At 39.4% G+C, this 19,739-nt stretch overlaps 1 protein-coding gene across 1 annotated transcript in view; it reads right to left on the reverse strand.

Annotated features, from left to right (window-relative positions):
- Positions 1–19,739, reverse strand: part of lmbrd1 (LMBR1 domain containing 1) — a 53,428-nt gene that overhangs the window by 25,462 nt on the left and 8,227 nt on the right. Inside the window, exons 4-7 of the mRNA XM_079729715.1 lie at positions 12,647–12,738; positions 11,696–11,763; positions 9,236–9,324; positions 3,476–3,549 (exon numbers count right to left, since the gene is read on the reverse strand). Coding sequence (XP_079585841.1) covers positions 3,476–3,549; positions 9,236–9,324; positions 11,696–11,763; positions 12,647–12,738 — 323 coding nt within the window. The remainder of the gene's footprint in view (positions 1–3,475; positions 3,550–9,235; positions 9,325–11,695; positions 11,764–12,646; positions 12,739–19,739) is intronic.

A 19,739-nucleotide genomic window follows, 5' to 3' on the forward strand; every position in this document is an offset into this window, starting at 1 on the left:
TTGAAGTGATAAAACATAAAGTTCCTAATGCCATCACAATATGCTCACTTATTTAAAAGAGGTTTGCAAGTGAAAAATAAACTCATAAAGAGATAAACATTAGCAACCGACTAAAAAACAAGGAAGAGTGTTTTCCATAACAAGCTCTCAGTTCATGAAGGAGAATTGAAAGGCTATAAATTAATTGCTTGCAAAAAAAAATTCCCTTGTTCTCTGAATCTGTCAAAAGGTCTGGGGTTTTACTGAAGCCTGTACGCCACGGACGCTTACTCAACCATTAGCTGACCGCAGCCCCAGGGAACATTGTACCATTTAAGAAATCTTCGCTACGCCAGCATTGGGTGTACGTGTTAGTATTTGGGTTGAGTGCATAGATGCAAAATAAGATGTGGCTTATACTACGGAGCGACTTATTTGTGGTATTTTTAAATATACAACCCTGTTTCATTACTCCTGTGGCTCATAGAAAACTCAACTTTATTTTAGAAAAATAAAGTTATCGAGAACTAAAGGTGAAAAGTAAGTATTTAGTAACACTTTTTACCAAGATGATATAAATATTTTAAAGATAAGAGTCAGAACTATTGGTTACTTGACCACGCCAATGAAATAAACATTCGAAACAGCAAAATCCAAAACACTAATTAGACAACCAACACTGGGCCTTTGCTCAAAGCCCGTTCCACGTGCCTGGAATCCTTAAGTATTTGATCATTTCATACACTTACATGTTAGTTTGTTATAGTTTGCCAAATTTTAAATCTCCTCACTCCTACTCTGAAGCAATGATTCTAAACAGCTGGGACGGGAAATAGATGTGTTTGTTTCCAAGTATTGATTGGGGAGAGAATAGGACGTGGAACGGGAACGGAGAGTGTGGGTAGTGGCTATGCATTTACTTTGACTAACGATTGCTTTTAACAAGGTTGGTTGGAGGTGTACCCCCTGCCCAGGAGTTAAGGAGGAGCCCCATTATAGTGGGCAAGACATTAAAAGGTCCAGTAATTGCAGTGCTTTCATTGTTCCCACACTTAATTGCAGAGTGAAGATGATTGAATTTTAAATGGTAAAAATGACAGTACCACTATGGAATATTAGGTATAAAACGAAAACAATAATATGAATACTCATAGTTCATTATTAGCATTGATAATAGTATAATTAATACAATAATTATTGATAATATAATTATAATTAGTGTTATTATCATTGATAATAGTATTCTTATTAGTCATAGTATTATTGATATTAATTTTATTAGTGGTTTTATTGCAGGTATTAGTATTATTATACAAGCCGTATTTCTATTAGCTATTAACTTTCTTTAAATGACATGAAACAATCAGCTAACAAATGAATTTAAAAAGGGTACCAGACTATAGCATTCAGAAACACAGCTCTGGGCAGGTCGAATGGAACACCATTAGAACACCAGCACACTCTGTTGGCTTCGCCGTCCGTTTATTTACGGGCTTGCTGTGGTACGTACACGCTGCCCGTAGTGGTGGGGGAAATAAAATCGATGAAGGCACCTAACCATAACCCTGTAGGACATTACGGGCATTTCATCGGTGAGGGGAGGCCTTCTGAGTGCTGTGAAGCAGCTGCTCACACAAACTGAGATGGATATAATGTAAACGGGTGACTGCCAACTATACATCTGAGCATTTGTTGCGCGTATGGACATGCATGTCAATATATTACATTGATGTTAAACATTGAGGTTTTATATGCATGTAGGTTATACATAATATTAATATAATAAATATAGATGTATTAGCACTGGGTAACCATTTATATTTTATATATACCATGGCACTGGAAAAAAAGCGAGTGCTATGACATGCGTTGCTTTTACACTTACTTAAGGTGGAAGGTGGAATGTCATGAGAAGTTTACATCTCAGAGAGTTGTTGAATTAAGCGTAAGTGGTTCTGCACCCTCAGAAAGCAGTGATAAATTAACCCAAGAGTCCCGGGGACCCCCTCACTTCCATTAGGCTAATCATGCATTATGGCAACCAATAGCAAAACATGATAAATCACCCGATACAGTTCTAGTATGGAGGGGATTCGGCAGTGTTTTGATAGGGCAGAAAGGACGACGTATAAAAGTGGGTAAAAGGTTTTTCATTAATTGACAAAAGGACATTGTGTTTGTTGTGTGAAAGAAAGAGAGAGAGACGGAGATAGAGAAATCGAGAGGGGAGGGGGGGGGGAGAAGAGAGAGAGAGCGATCCCAGCTGCTGCCATATTTCTTTGATTGACTATCAAAACAAAGCAGATCGAAAACAAAAGCGCCCCAGGAGTTTTGATTTCCACAGGGCACTTGCCATGCCCATAACAACATGGGGTTTTACGCAAATCTGAGCACATTTACATTCACTGTACTTCTAATTATGCGCTCTATAGAAAACGGTAATCAACACAGTCATGGAACAGGAGGTAGGTGTCGGTCCTGAAGGGGGATTGCTGCTACAACCGACAACGCAAAACTTTATCTATTAAAAAACAAGAAGATTCAATGGAACATTTTTTAGAGAGCACTGCTTTGATCTGAGAGGAAACTGGCCAAATCAAGGTCAGCTGTCAGCACCTTCAATCACTTGCGGCTCAAAAACATGTGTTGCCATTTCGCTTCCCTTCTATTCCCCGGTAGCCAGTGTTCTGTGCGATTGTGTATTAAAGCCACAGGCAGTATGCACTGGTTCCCCGCCGAGATGCCGCGTTCATGTTCATGAAAAATAGACTGTATATTATTAAGACGTACACCACTGTCTATATTTATCTAGGTGAAGCATGAGGGAAGTGCAGAATACTGCAGGAATCTAAATACGTATTAATAGACATTGAGATAGTTGTGTATAAAACCACAGCAGATAAGTGGGAGTGCCAAGGGCTCACATATATCAATCAAAACCCCCCCACTCAGAACAGTGCAGTCTCATCCTTTGGATGCATGGACTGCCAGAGTCTTTAAATCTGGAGGTATTGCTAATGCAGAGAGTCAACTCCATCTCTTATCCCCAAACACCAAAGCATACGAAGAGAGGTAATGAACAAACAGCTGTAAGCGCCTGCACAAACAAAACAACATACAGGTTCCCCTAAAGTACCCTTTAAGAGGAGCCCTTGTTAAAGGGCTGTTAAACAACTGAGACAATGTCAACAACGTCTACAGGACTAGTAAGGAAGCTCTTACGGGAATAAAGAAAGGCAAAGGGGCGGCGTTTTGTAAACCATTTCTCCGAAACCATGTGTTCCCAGCCCGGCACGTTTTTTGCAGGTAAACAGGCAGCTGCAGCCGAAAGGAGACCGTGTCCCACTAACTAACTGGGCTGCCGTCACATTTGTTTGGGGGGGGAGGGGGGGGGGATGTCCTCCCCCCGGATGACAAGCTCTGGTTCGTGTACGGATTTAGCCCACCCAAGCACGCCAACAACACAGACAAACACCTGTAGACTGTCCCCACTTACCGTGTAAGTGATCACCGCCAGCATACCGATCAAGGTCAAGGAACTGATGGAGAAAGACAATGCAGGCAGGCCATCTGCAGGTGGAGAGAGGGAGAGCGAGAGGGCGTTAGAGACTAGCCATTAGAGATTCCACGCTGACAACTGACAAAGGGACACCAGTGCCCAAAGGTACCCAAGTGTGCCAGAGGTTAACAGCCTTTTGTCATTTTTAATGTGTGCACTGTACTCGGGTGTTTTCCCTGTACTATGGACATTAGTGGGTCATCTGGCATGACCAGTCATGAATTACCAGCCACTAAACCTTCTAGTTGACCCAGACAAACTTTTAGGTTTTTTAAACAGCAAGCAGACGCCCTCCATTAAGAAGGGTGCTCTTTGTAATTTGCTAATAGAATAAATATAGCAAACCCTTTACTTTATGTCCCGGTATAAATAATAATAACGGGACCTATAGGGTGATACGATACAACAAAAACCTGGTGCGGTAAAAGCTCTCCATGCCCCAAGGTTATACACTGGCTAATTGTTTTGCTATAGGAATTAAGTCAAACTACATAATTGTATTCTTAATAGAGAGTCATTCAGCTATCCATTATCCAGCCTACCTCATCTTATTAAGGCCTTTGGTATTACTTCGTTTCAGGGGGCTCTTTTGCTACCAGCAATTGTCAACTTCTTTCACAGAATACAGTAATGAAAAAAGCACTTTCAACAGCAATCTGAATGGGACTGTAATTTCGGCCCTTGACAGGAGTTTTGCTATTATTATGGAGTGGAAACAACAAGGTTGTTCCGTTCTGGGATCGTATCAACAATCAGTCAATCAACATTGACGCTGCAATGTTGGAAGATTATAATGATTACACACGGGACCCGGACTCGCAAGCCCAAGTGTTGCATGATTCAATAGAAAGAAAAGAAAAAACATGTTTCTCAGTCTCTTAGTTATAAAACCAAAGCACACAACACAAATCTCATGAGATTCTGAGACACAATTCACAGCGCCGAAGCCACATTGGTCCATCCCCCCCCGCTATTAAGAGACAGCGTATTAAAACCGCCCTGTTTCTTTCCTCACTGTAGTTTGACTCGACGCGTGTCACCTTTGATTGAGATAGCAAGGGGACCACCCATCAGACAAGGGCCACAGTGGGTGTCACACCAGCTGTCAAAACAGGAGCCAGAAGAGCGGGATTGATGAAGAGACATCGGGCGGCTCTCTCCCCTGTCAGTGTCCCACCTGTCAGTGCGCTCCGACTGAGCGCCGTGCGCCTCTCCCTTAAAAGCCACCCTTCGGTAATTTTGGACTTTCTGAGCTTTTTGATGTTGCCATGCAAACGATGCTCCGTACCGCCGCTATGATTGATTCTGTCGTCGGCGGCGTGAATGTTTTTCTCTTCTTTTTTTCTGTTAAATACGCACTCAAAGAAACAAGATCAATATATCAGGTACTTCTGAAACAGTGAGAAAAGCGACACGTCATTATCAGCTCTACCTTTGTACTCACTTCATCGATGTGGTGGCAGAGGAAGATGTTCTGTGAATATCCTATCATACAGAACAGTTCCCTACAAAACTCTATATTCACAATTAAATGTTACAAAAAGAAGTGCTCTTCTACTAGCCATCATCTCTGAACCACTGACCTTGTTTTTCAAAATATAGTTTCATGATTTTGGATAAAAAAAAAAAGAGATCAAAGGCCATTAAGCAACAGGGCTACTTTAAACATTTCTAAATCCTTCCCTTGTATTTAAAGCCAATAAAAATGCATCTTGTACCCATTGATCTAACATATGTAACCCCGTTTATCTGAAAGGCATATACATCAACTGTCTTATTGACGGCTTTTCTTAACAAAGTTTCAAGATTTTCCTTTCATACCACTTTTATAACACAGGGTCAATGTCACCCCCACTGAGTTATGTGAAATACTGGCAATGCTTTCATACGAAATAGTGGCGATGTGCTTAGTGTAGAGTCTACTGATGCATCTATAACGCAGCCTCAAGATGTTCCAAATACTTTGGGAGCAAGTCAGGTTTTCGAATGTCTCTCCCCTTTCTCCACAAAACTAATTCATGAACCGTCAGAGTCAGTGCACCAGAAATATTGGAGTGCATAGCAATTATGTGTTTGATCCAGGAAACCTAGCTGCTCCCGAAAGGTCCTCATGGGGGCTTTCTGTAGTTACAAATCATTAGAAACATAAAAAGTCTTAGCCATGAATGAGTTGTTAAACCACATTTAAAAGAGGCAAGACAAAAGTGTGGGAAAAGTAAGATTAATTATATACCCAAGCTTCATTGTATTTGTGGCATGAATGAAAAGGCTGAAATGTGGCAGCAGCTGTGGGGATTAACATTTGAAAAGATGTTTCCAGTGTTTTGTGGAACGTTTTTTTTTGGTGCATGAACTTACTTGCCTTGTTGGTTGTGGTAAACGGCAACAATGGCCTGATGTTCGGCATAGACTAGCATTTTGCCCATGGAGTCAGCGCAAAAGAAATGAAGCGAGGTGGGACGGCGTTTTGTGTGAATGTTGTTGGTGTCTGGTGCAGATTTTATGGGGATAAGATATTGGAACACTGTCTTTTATCGGCGGGGCCACATCTGCACAGTCGCATTTTCATCAGCGATGGATTGTTGGGGGGGCCTTATCTTGGTTGAATTAAAGCCCTCTGGGCCTGTATACATGCCAGAGACTTATGCAGGGAGTGTTTATTAACAAGGTACTCTAGCGCTAGAGCTCAGCTTTTCCAAGTACCATCATGCAACCAGGGAGACAATTGATTGTCAATTTTTTTTAATTGCTAATATTTCAAACCCCTTGACGTGTGTGTATAGTGCACACACTTGAATATGTTCATATGCAGAGAAAAAGTCAGATATGGAACATGTGCAAAAGAATTTGAATCAAATGGTCTCCCATCTTCCCCAGCTACAATGCAACACGTAAGGGAACTAAAGGAGTAAGGGACAGAGATCTGTAATCGTAATTTATTTTGAGCCGTGTCACGTGACTTATTGGGAAAAACAGAGTATCGCACCAACATGTCAAAATGACAAGCCATAACCCAGATAGCACATATAAAAACATGAACTAAAATATTTATTTTCTGCTATCTGCCTGGCCCATCTACTGTCATTTTTACAATTCTACAGTTCCTGTGTTGCCTTGGTTGTGCTGCAGCCTTTTGCTGAATGCCAAGTAGGCCTCTCTTTTAGATAAAGTAGACTCTAGCCATGGGTGCATTTGAGGACATTGTGTGTGTTTAAACTTTGGAAAATGAATGAAAACTATTGCTGCAACAGCTGCTACAATTCTAGAAGTAGACAATTACATAAAACAGCTGCCGAGAGAGTTTTACTCTGCAGTCATAACCATTGTTGATATGTTTTAATAAGCTGAATAGATGGCTGTGAGGGAAAATAGCAAAATTGTTGTCACCTTGGTAACACTTTTTCTCTTAACAGGTCAAAACTGAGTAGCAAGAATAAATTGCTCATGTCCATTGAAATTGTCTTGCGTATCATCAGGAGTCCCTGGAGTTTTGGATGAGGGATATGGAAACGGCATCCATTTTAAGTCCTCTTTAAGGATATTGGTTCCCTCACTGCAAGTCAGAGAATAACCAAAGGCTATCATTGGATTACTGGGAAATTCTGACCCCTTTCTCCCATGTAGGCTTAGTTGCTTGGGGGTGAGTCACTCACTTCTGGTTTGGTCTATTTCAGTGGGAGAAATATGCTTACTGTGCTTCTACTATAGAAGAACCATATACATCTTGGTTCAATCAATATAGATATAGCAGGCTAAACGTATACAACAAACATAAATGCATGCAGTGGTCGAGTACGCCAGAGTTGTCAGTAACCCAATAAGATGTCCGGCTTTTATTTTAAAGTAGGAGGGAATATTGTTATGGTCTCTTCACTGGTCCCTCTACAAAACAGAATTAGCAACGTCAATTGATAAGGAATTCTTCAGCAAGAGCTTTTATAATAATAACACAATAACATATTCATATCAACCAGGCTTTTGCCATGATGAGAGCAATAACAGAACTATGTCCGAGCCAGGGTCTGCCAACGTTAAATTGTTTTGTACACTTCATTTTTACAGTTGTCGAGTTGATTTCTATTCATTAACATACTCATTTGCTAATAATATGGACCATACTGTGGTGACTATAGCTATAAGAGCTTTGCAGGTAAATCAATATATTTGATTATTTCTCACAGATTCGCTAGATTAGAATTTGAAAAAAGTAAGCAAACATTGAAGGTACGTATTTTGGTCCGCAATATTAAATAAAGCAGCATATCTATGGAAAGGAAAACGGAAGAAAGCCATACCGTTGAAACATACACATTATGGCCGAGTTCAGTTGATTCATTTTCTGTTTTTCCTTTTCATGTGCATTCAACATCACTTGCCCACCTCCTTCTGTCCTATCAGCAAATTAGCTGCTCACAGTAAACACTGTGTGTATTTGAGAGTGGTTGGATGGGTTCTTGTTTATATGCTCACTTCTTTATTTATATAGAACAAATGTGCTGGCTTTTACCTTATAGCAAAGTTCATGTTCAAACGCTGAATGCTTGGCCAACGGATATATTTTGCTGTATTCAAAAATAGCTGAGAAGCCTATCCATTATACTGTTGTAGGAAGGGAAAACAAACTTTGTTGTTAAATTTGTTTTAACAACAAAGTTGTTTTCTTCTCAAATAAATTATAGAAATGCACACAAAGTCCATTTGATCCTATGGAAAGGCTACAATATATAATAAGAACAACAGCATTTTAAAAAAAGGGTCTGGATTAGATTTTTATCTGATTGCAATGTTCCTTTTTCACGGATATTAAAGTGTTTGTTGAATGTGTAAAATTACTTAAAGAGAGAACTGCAATAATAAATAACTAAATGTTCTCGTTAATGATAACCTAACGCTAGAGTTGAACTGTTTCGAGTTATTTAGAGTTCACTCCGGCATGACCGGAGTATAAAGACAAATCTAATGGTCAGCCAATTTAAAACAGTGGAGAACTATTTAAACAACACAAAAGGTCAGGAGGCGTCCTTAGTGTGAGAGTATTTTCTTTGCTCAATTAGCTTTCCATATGGAGAAGGAAGGGATGGAGAATTAGAAAGGAATGATCTTCACTTTTTCTCCTTGGCAGCCCTGCAATTTCCACCGTGCTAAAAGAGGGCTGCTGGGAGGGGCCCTGACGCTGTCTAACTACACAGTGTGAAGTGGCAGATGTGTCCACTTCCTCCCTTAGCCTCGGATGGCTTAAAGCCGGGAGGATTGGAAAGGCCTACGCATCTGCAGCTACAAAACATGAACACGAACGACCAGAAATGCTTACGCAGAGATCTTTCGACTTATTATATATGTCGAGCAAAGTGTGGATTCTAACGGGTCCTAAAATGACATCTAAAATGTGCACGCGTTTCAATAATACGCATGATTTGACCTTTCGGCTTGGTAAAAGGCCAAAGGGATACACTAATGCACCCGTTCTCCGTTCTCTCGGGCTCGCTGAAAAGGCATGGGCCTGAGATGCAGTCCTTGGCAGTGTGCACTATTTATACCCGCCTGTTCCACCCTGTGTTCAATGAGGGACTAAACCTTGATACACAACCGATCAATTATGATTCCAACAGAGGAATTCGTGAAGGATCCCCTCCTTCCGAAAAAACACAAATACCCGCCGTACAGGACACACACGGTACTAAGGAGAGCTGTACTTACGGATGCTCCCCAGCTCCTCAAACAGGTACTGCACCTTTTCCCACTGGGTTGAGTTGGTACTGGGTGGGGGGTCAAGGGGAACAAAGGCTCTGTAGAGAAGAAGAATGGGTCTCAGTACCGGACCAAAAGCACAGCACAAAAAAAAGGTTGCATTGAGGTACTAAGAGAATGTATGCCAGAAATTAACTGTCTAATCAGATTACAATTATTATTACTGATTTTATTTTCGGGAAAGTCAGGATTCTGGTCTGTGTATCGCTTTTGAATCACGTATGCAAGTATTGAGAGTTGAATTATAACATGTATGTTAATAATTCAACATGTGGTTAAACCGACTCCCAATGTATAAGTAACTCTAAGCTTTTCAATACTTACAGAGTGGGAGCACGTATGCAAACAAGGTGGTGTGTTTGTACACTGATTTCCAGTGAATGGTTCATTGTACATTTGCAATTATAATTAATATTATTTGATGTTGGTCTGCACGTGCTATGTAAATCTGCATTCATGTGTTTCATGTGGTGCCAGAAGCAAGGCTGTTGTCAAGATCCTCTACCTTCCCTCAGCAGAACGAGACAGAGTGACAGAGGGGAGACTGCAGACTGTCAGAAGGGACAGAGGAGACTGTTGTCGATGATGGAAGTGTCCGGATGTGCACCGCTATTTTCAGCTAGCTGTTCCAAAAAGTGGACTGGGAAACAACTTTTTGAAACCGTGTTCGGATTGGTAACCAACGAGAGAGGAAGTGCCTATCACATGAATCTCCCTGCTTCTTGAATAACATCCTTTGTGAAACCACACAGCAGCTATCAAATTGAAGATGGTGTTTACTGATGAAATAGCTGTTATTATTCCTTATTTATTGTATCGGATTTGCCTTGAGAGTGTCGTGAAAAATAAAGCACCTGGATTCGTATTCTCGCGGCATCTCTGTTGAGGATGTAGAATCATTGCCGTTATTCATTTTCTGAAAGACCTTCGCCAAAATATTGCGTTCGATTTTTCCTGGAACACTTGCCTTGCCTTGTGCATGCCGAAAACCCATCATTTATAGGTTATCATATGCCATTCAAGAACATAAAAAAATATATACTTTCTGAAGATCTCACACAACACCTAATAATTCTAGCAGAAAGCAATTGTTGTCATTTCATTCTTTCAGACCAAAGTTTTTCTTGCTTATTGAAGGATTACTTGTTGATTTGGTCGACTGGATTTTTCCGGATTCATGTTTTGTCTTTTAATGTTCCCCATAATAGAATCAGCCGTTTCATTAGAAAATGTTTCATGAAGATTTTTGAATGTCTACCTGATCGTATGCCGCATCACTACCCGTAAATGTGTATGTTTTGAACTGTGAACAGCTTTGGTTAAACCGAGCAATGCATATGGCTTAGGTCTCGAAGTCTGTGTGTGTTGCATAGATTGGGCAGGATGATTTTATTGGCTGTTGATGCGTTTGTATAAATGTATTATTGCTTCCAATTTACAAGTAGGATTGGTCTTCGATTGGCAAGACACACCTGTATTTGGCTTTCTGGCTGGCAACACTCTGGGATAATTGGGTAAACGGACCTTGTTTTCATGCATTATTATGAATATAACCACCCACATATTGCGTACTTCAACAAGTGGTTCTATAATCACCAATGCATTTTAAAAAGAGTGGTTTATTTCTCTCAATAAATAAATAATAGACGTACAAAACATTGTGGATAAAGGGAGCAAAGTGGGGCTTTTAAAAGTTTTAACCCTTGACCACAAACAGGCTGCAATCAAAAGCTTTGTATGGCCACACGAGAACCAATCGAGTGAGCAGTCAGCAAACCCTGTTCTTATGTCTCCCAGGTATCAGAGAAGCAATCCAAGAGGAGAGCTATCATGTTGTTTAAAATCAAGTGACTACAGCAACAATAGCCCTGAATAAGCTACAATGTATCCAGCTTTTCCAATGTGTACTTCCATTCCCTAAAAAGTCTTTAAAAGTACTACGTTTCCAAATGGCGTAAAGGCACGGGTGTGTACAGTTAAAAAAACTGAAACAAGGGCCAGAAATCGCTCCCTCAAAGGCTGCTACTGCACTGTTTAATGCTTGAGAGATCACATTTGATTGTAGAACTTTAACTTGAGGCTGTTGCTGCCAATTCTGTAACGGTTTTAGGTTTCTGTTTTGCAGGTGGTGTTGAACACAAAAGGTTATAAAAACAATGTTGACTGGGGCAGGGCCAACCCACTGACTCACCACTTTTTCTCCATTCATTATCTTATTTGTTCAACTTGACTTTTATCTGCAATATTATACCATTAGAAAGAAGTGATGCAGAACGTCCAACATATTGTGTATACAAACCATCAGACCCAGTCAGATAGATGGCCCTACAAAGTGCATTATGCCATGGTCTCATCTCTTTCAAACCCTGTTTTGCATTCATAGGGACATTTCATACGACTTTGACTTACCCAATTAACAGCAGCACAACACACACAATGACGAATCCAACGGTGTACTTCAGAGCGTTCCCCACTTGCTGTAATGAGAGGAGAAGAAAGAAGCTGATGACACCCACACCACACTTTAACTAAAGTTAAGAGTTGGACTTAGAGAGACAGAGCAATCGTGGCTCAATTAAATCTGGAGTTTTCCCTGGTGTGTGAGGATACACATACAAGTTAATTCACAGTGCAGAGTTTGCCAAATGCCTGCCTCGTTTTTTAATAGCTGACAGTCAGCGACAGTGAGTATAAGATAAAACTTGAAATTATTGGGCTATTTGACTAAATTATCCATCAGAAATGATGACATGAATAAATCATCAAATTGCCAAACCGCTACTGCAATCAATAATGGCATAACATAACTGCATTTATAAACAAGAATTATACAATAATAGGACTGGAACAAATAAATGCAAATACACAATACACAAAAAACAACAACTAAATGAGTTGGTTATTTGTTACGCATGTTGTTCAGAATATATTAAATAAAATTGTATATCATTTAATCTGTGACTTCAGCCAATGTAAACCATGATTGTTGCTTCAAATTACACCATTTATTTAGGTGACAATTGTGCTTTTCAAATAGCTGTTTATGCACTCAACCACTTTTTATTGACCACAAATCATTGTATTTTTCTTGATGTTTGACCACATAGATAGAAACCCTGATTCCATTTATTTAAAATGCTCTTAGCTTGTATGGTTTGCACGAGTCACATTTGAATAGGTTGAGTGTGTCACATTATACCATTATGATTATCAGCATTGTAACCATTGCAATTGCTTGTGTTTTGGCCAAAGCTCAGCATAATGAATGTCAGTGGAGGTTTAGACATACCAGGGTTTTGAGTGTGTTTTACAAGCAGTATTAAATTGCGCTCATTAAAAAGGAAGCGAGGAGGTTCTCACCGAGCATTTGGTCTGATCGTCCTTCTCTTCATAGTAGAAATAGACAAAGGGGATCCACAGGAAGACACAGAACAGTATGATGGAATAGAGGGCTGTTGGAGAGAAAGACATTATGCCAATTAACTTTCTCATCTTCTTTGACTTTATTCGGTTCGATTGCAAAGAATTTCAACAAAAATGCACCTTTTTTCAAGCAATAAAACATCAACAAACGATGATGAATTTAACTGACAATTTTAAATAAATTCCACATAGTGTCAAAGCATCACAAAGCAAATCTATTTAAATACATTGGTGGCTGGTTTGGTTTCATTTTTCCAATCCAATCCTAAAGTAGTCCAAATTGCATCCTTTCAGAGGCTAAACCAGCTTTACTTTGCACCTGTCAGTTTAACATGCTATACAGTTATTAAAACTACAGTCAAATGAGATTTAAAATACTGAGTGAATGAATTAAGATTATACTCTCTTAACTAGACTAAGAATACAACTTCATTGAAGAGAGAGAGAGAGAGGAGAGCGAGAGAGAGAGAGAGAGAGAGAGAGAGAGAGAGAGAGAGACTGTGGATATCTATCTACCATCAACTAGCTGCCTACCCTTAACTTGCGATAACCTTTCAAAATAAATAACAAATAAATAAAAAATCACTATTCAATTCATGAGTGATTTGCAGATCCTTGTTGGCTTTGTGAATACCAGACGGAAAGATCAACAGAGCTATGTCCCTCAAAAAAAATAAATAGAGTGGTGAAATTGAAAAACAAGGCTCTGCATAATAGAGCAATATTTGAGATCAAAACAAGATTTGAGTGTGCTGGTTCCCAGGACAGGAAGGATTGTACCAGATGTTTAGTTTTCCATCAAGACCGCCAAGATAAGCATTATGTTCTCCGGGCCACTCAGTCTTTTCTGGGGTTTTCTACATGTGGCATTCATGATAGTTCTTACATTGTCAGGGCTTCATTGAATCAAGCCAGCTCTTATTTCTCCCATGTACCAACCTATTTTAAACTGTCAGAACAGTTGCTCGATAAAGAGAAAAATACTTAAAATGAGTGTGTCAGACAGGGGATGTAGCTATTAATCAATGTAAGTCGCTTTGGATAAAAGCGTCTGCTAAATGCCCTAATTGTAATTGTAGCTAGTGAATCAAACTGTGCAGCAGCAAAAATAAAATCAAGATATCTAGCGTTTTTCTTACTCCTCATGTAAAACTATAGCATTAAATGAAAGTGCATGAACCTATTTCCCTTTTTAAATATAATAAGTTCCCAAACAATGTACTGCAATGAAGGCTAAACAAGGGATCTGAATCCTTAACAGGCCTCTAGTCGTTATGGGGCGGTCATTTAGCTGAGCTATAAAGCTTCACAGTTTCTGTCATTAAAACCGAAGCGAGCAACTGTTCTTCATCAACATCGGCACGTTGACGCCGACTTTGACGAACACCTCCTGTATGTTCTACCCTTTTAGCAGGGGTTCCTCATCTCTGCTATTAAAACTTGGACAGCGCACACGGTAGGCTGCGATCCATCGGGTGTTCAATCGACCAGAACTCATCCACATCCCCCCACTCTCGGGGTCTATTCAGTGGCTTCCAATCAACTCGACTGCTACCCTCCCACATCAGGGCATCCAGCCACCTTCATTATGGCGACTCAGAAGTCCCTGCACTTCTTTCCCTTCCTGCATCCCAGGAGCAGTCAGCCACCTACTGTTTGAATTACATAATCACCATCTCTCAGCAGCTGCTGAAGACCCTTCTCATCAGGTTGTGACTGGAGACAGAGAATGATGCGATTTCATGGTAGCTGGTAATTACCGGATTCCTGGCAGTTGAAAGTGAATGAAAAGCCGGAAACTGTTCTGCACCGAATTAGGAGACGATTGCAAGGGAGGACGGGGTTATAGGCCTTCGTTTTAATTAGCCTTTATATTTAAGGCATATAAACCTTTTTAGGAAAAAGGTATAACATTATAATGGTTATTTCTCAGCAGCTTTCTAACATTTGTCTGGGAAAAAGGACAGATCAGAGGGAAAATTTTACCACTGACCTCTACACCTATCAAGGCACATTATAACCAGGTACAGCTCATGTAAAATGTATTTATTTTTATATTTGGATTTGAATGGGCATTGCCAAGTCCAAATTAGGGTAGGGATGCACCATTCATTGCACAACTTGGGTATAATGGAAAGTACAAAGGAAATGAATAACACTTAATTCTACTTGAATATTGCAGTTTTTGTGATTATAGGGAGGGATCAGCAGCTCAGTCAAATACCATTTCCAACATCACTATGCAAGCAATGTGAAGCAACAAATGAATCCCAAAACACCACATTCAACAAAAAAACAGAATACTGTGCTGAAAAACAAACTCAACAGATAGATAGAAAAACAACAGACTATTCTTAACGTTGTAACTTTTTTGTTTGGAGATTTTATACGACAACATCATTTGGACGGTGACACTGTAAAGTATTAGTAATTTATGAAGTGTAGGTGAGGCAAAAGATAAAGAGCTGCTATTTCAAGCATGGGGCTTTTCTATCCGCAGGAAAAAGCTGTCGGTAAAGAGAGCCTGCAGATGCCGAAATAACTCCAACCGAAGAGCAAGTCACAAAGATGGCTAGGCAGGGAGGGCAGAGCACAACCCAAAGGGGAATCCTCATAGCACTATTGGGACACAAGGGTTTTACATGTTAACAGTCAAGTTCAAATTACTGGCGCCATTTTGCATACCATTCTTTTTTTGATTAGACAGTACAATACTTTGAAATACCGTTCAAAACATTTAAATAGTTGAACAGATTGGCGGGAATAATAAGTGAAATAATACCAAAAATAACCACAAACAGCATGTCCCATTCTCTAATCTGTAAATACATGCTAATTAAAAAGTGTCTAGATTGGATACTGGCACTATATCAGCCAACCACTAGCTGCCAGAGTGCAAGTCTGATTACTACAGTGTTTTTTTAACTCATAGATGCATTCATATGCGAGTTCATGGCATCACACATTTTTGCATGTAGGAGTAAGTGCAAAAAACTCATTGCATAATAGATTGCATCCACAGAGGCCTCCAGCACAATATATTGGGAACAAATTAACAGTAGCGTGCAATCTGCCAGCTGTGATTGTGGCAGGGTATTCATTTCAATGAATGCATGTTCATTGTTCCAATACGGTGTACATTTACATTTACCGCCAGCCAAAAAGGAGTTACAGAAAACTCCAGAAGCAGTGAGTACACCCTGCACAGTAAGGGGCTGATGGCACATGCTCGTGATTTAAAGTAATGGGTAATATTAATCCTAACACCATGAATATTAACACACTGGGGGGAATAGGTCGCACTGTATTACTGTGTATCATCTATTACTATCTAAGGATCTAGTACGAAGAATGCCCCGCCAGGGATAAAAAGTTTTGCACATATATCCATCAGTTAGAGAGGGGAGGACTAAATAATTTAATATCATACCTCAACCGTCCAGAGAGCTCCTGTGTTCATTTATATCTACTCTGTTGCTTATGTTTTTTTTATTTAATTTTTTATTAAAGAAAAGGACTAGGCAGGACATCTAAAAATAACTCGTCTACATCGGCTTTGTTTTCATGAACACTGCCCAAAATAAGGTGATAAAACAATGCAAGTCCCCCCCCCCCCCCAAACAAAGTACACAAACTAAATAAAGACACTGGCTGAAAATACAAACTTGACCATTTCTCAATATACATGAAGGCCTGTTATTGGTTGGAAGTGCCTACCAAACAGAATTGTCGCCAGTAAAAAGTATGCCCGGGACAGCAGTAACATTCAGGTCTAATGAGATACATGATTAGACCGTTATCATCACTTCACCTCTCCAAGGACCTAACAAGACTTCTGTCCCACACAGCTCCACTATGTAAACCAGCCTTGGGTGTGTGTTTATGGTCCCGTCCTTTATGTGCTCCCTTTGAGTTTGGGGAACCCTTTACATTAAGCATCGCGCAGGAATCGTTTACCGTTAGAGACGCTGGGTTAGAGTTATGGCTGGGCGATTAATCGAATTTCGATATCGATTTCGATTTTAGCGTCAAACGATCACAAAACTAATATAATCGAGTTTTCAATTATTTATTTATTTTTATTAAATGTTTTATAGAAAGTGCAGAACAGCTGGATACATAACTGTACATTATTTTAGATTTGAACTTTTTTTTTTTGACCATTTTTGTATTTTTTTAAGGCGAAATTTCAAAGTTCTCGGTTACTAAGTGTTTTTGGAGAGACATGCTGAATAAATACATCATGTTTTCAAACTCAAAAATAATCGTTTGAATAATCGTGATTTCAATATTAACCAAAATAATCGTGATTATGATTTTTTTCCATAATCGAGCAGCCGTAGTCAGAGGTATGTGCCACAATATGTCCTGTTGTTGTCCAGTGTTCTAGTGTAGCATGGGCTTTTGTTTAATCTACTTACTAGTTAAGATCCTAGGTTTATTTCTATTGAGTTCATTGATTTGGCACCTTTTCCTTTCCCTATCTTAAGTTTGAGTAATGTTGTAAATATTCTATTTTCACAAAGCACATTCAACACTATTGTTACACCTATCAAATAAGATGAAAAGGTGGGTATGCATTTTTACTGCCACATCAAGTCATATTGCCATGTGGCAAATAACATTTGCATACAAGAAAAGCATTAAGAGCTCTAAAATGAGATTGACTAATTTCTAAAACAAGCCTACGGCCCAACCCTATCAGCAATCAGTTGTTCAACCATAACATGAACACATAAATTGACAAAAGAAAACATCCCTGTTTGTTTGTGTTGGATATGGGGTTGCCCAGGGTGATGAATGGTTGTCTTGGATAGTTTGAGGTAGTTTATAGATGTCAGGGGCAGTGCTGCAAGCGTTTACAATCATTCTATGCCAGCACACTATACAGGGAGACCAAATTACCCCTCTAAGCATTGGCATATCCTAACCAGCAACAGCTAAAGTGCCAAGAGAACACACTGAATATATGACATTACTTAAAATGGTGCTCTGTGATTACTGGTGTACAAAATAACCCTTATAAAACATTAGCCACTGGTCTCTATACAGCAGCAGCAGAAGCTGCATAAAGGTAGATGTACATTTAATACTAAGTAGAATATTTTATTGGGTTGCTATATGCTATATGGTTGTTATATGTCAATACAGAAAATGAGGTGCAGTTTAATGTGCAACATTTGATAGTCACAATAAGCCCTTTGAAACCAACATCGAGAGTAGATGCCACAGACCTTTCTCCCAAGCCCTAACTCAATGGACTCTGTGTAGCAAAATGGCACGGCTTTGACTCCTGCACCGGATAAGTTAGCAATCACCTTTAAAGTGTTGCCAAACAACAGACTTTGATTGCTTCACTACGTGTGGAAAACTGACATTGCTGTTATGCATGAGTGGGCGTAGGTCCAGTGGTGGGTCTGGATCAGGTGAGTGTTCCAGTGGTCTGGGCGCCAACATTTACAAGTTTGGTCTTTTGTATTATTAACCGTTTAGACAGCGTACCATTTCACAACACTACGACGTGGGATTATACTGTATGCCTTAAAAAAAAGATGTTTAATTTCTACACCGATGACCCAATAAGTGGATCACGGCGTACAGGTAAGAATTACGCCGGAAGTAGGAATAAACTAGAATAAGAAATTACATTTATAAGGAAATGGTCTTATAAACCGAGCCAGTAGCCTGTAGTTTTAATTAGTGTTCATTCAAAGTTTCCTGTCCATCTGTCCTTTTTGATTACACATTCTAGCTAATGTGCACTTGCAAATTGTAAGACACAACTGTGGTTCAGGCAATTAAATTGTGGTCTGTGTCCTTATTTGTCCTATATGCACTTCAAAACATTGTGAGTACTCGTCAAGCAAATCATAAATGATTACAACCATTTTATACAGAAAAACGTTTTTTTAAGCATCTTACAAAAACCCTAAATATTATATTCATGTATATTATTTTTGCAATGTTTTTGATCAGAATATAACATTAAATATTCAAAAGCTGCTGCACAATCATACTTGTTAAGATAAGATATATAAGAACTTTATTTCATCCCATACATGAGAAATTCCCTTGTTACAGCAGCCCATAGAATATAAACGATGCAATAATAAAATAAAGTGTTGAGAGGTATTATAAAAAAAGGTTTGTTTGCCAATGTTAAGTGTATGTTTCCAGTGCTCTAAAAAACTGTGATCCGGTTATCGAAAACTAATCGGAGGTCGCCCATTGAACATATTATCAGAAGCAACTGTGACCCATGAAAACTATTATTTTGCTGAGACCCTGAAAAGAGTTCAAATCCTTCAAGGCCATCACATAGCTCTGCTTCCTTCAATAAATGCACAATCCATCATTGTGTTCTGCTATGCTCTTGAACTCAAACAAGGCTAGTACCACCCAGTAACATAGTCAGTGCCAGTAGAGGAAATAATATACAGCTTTGACATAGTTTAACTTTGTTTATTAGAGGGTAGGCTGAAGTAGCTTGCCAAGATAAAATGGGGATGTTTTGGGAAAAAAGGCAGAAAAGGAGCTAATGATTTATTTAAAGGCCTCAGGGGTATTTTGCCCTGATGCCTCAGAGTCTCATGCACCACTGCTTTGAAGTACTCTGGCAATGGACAGAGAACTACGACAGTAAAACTACACATTCATTCAAACTATTAAGAGTTCATCAAAGATCAGATAAATCTGTGCCGAGTCTCAAAGAAAGTAGGAGGCACTGATACGGACATCTGACCTTGCATTAAAGCCAATGTCAAAACTGCAATGTTACTTTTTGACTCAGAATTCTGTCACAGAGGTGTAAGAGGCTTACGCCAGGGCAGATTTTGTTCCATGCATCTTCGACGGGTCAGTCATTTTCCAAGAGAAAAAAAAAAACGTCATAGAAAACTTGTTTATCGATGATGACGTCTTCAGTTGTTGTTTGTGCATAGATTAAATATAGATGTCAAACTAATAACTGAATTGTGTGGCTCAGAATAGTAGTTGAGCATTTGATTTGAAATGAAGATGAAGCTTAATG

Source organism: Pollachius pollachius (genome assembly GCF_949987615.1).
Source record: "Pollachius pollachius genome assembly, chromosome: 2".
Lineage (NCBI taxonomy): Eukaryota > Metazoa > Chordata > Actinopteri > Gadiformes > Gadidae > Pollachius > Pollachius pollachius.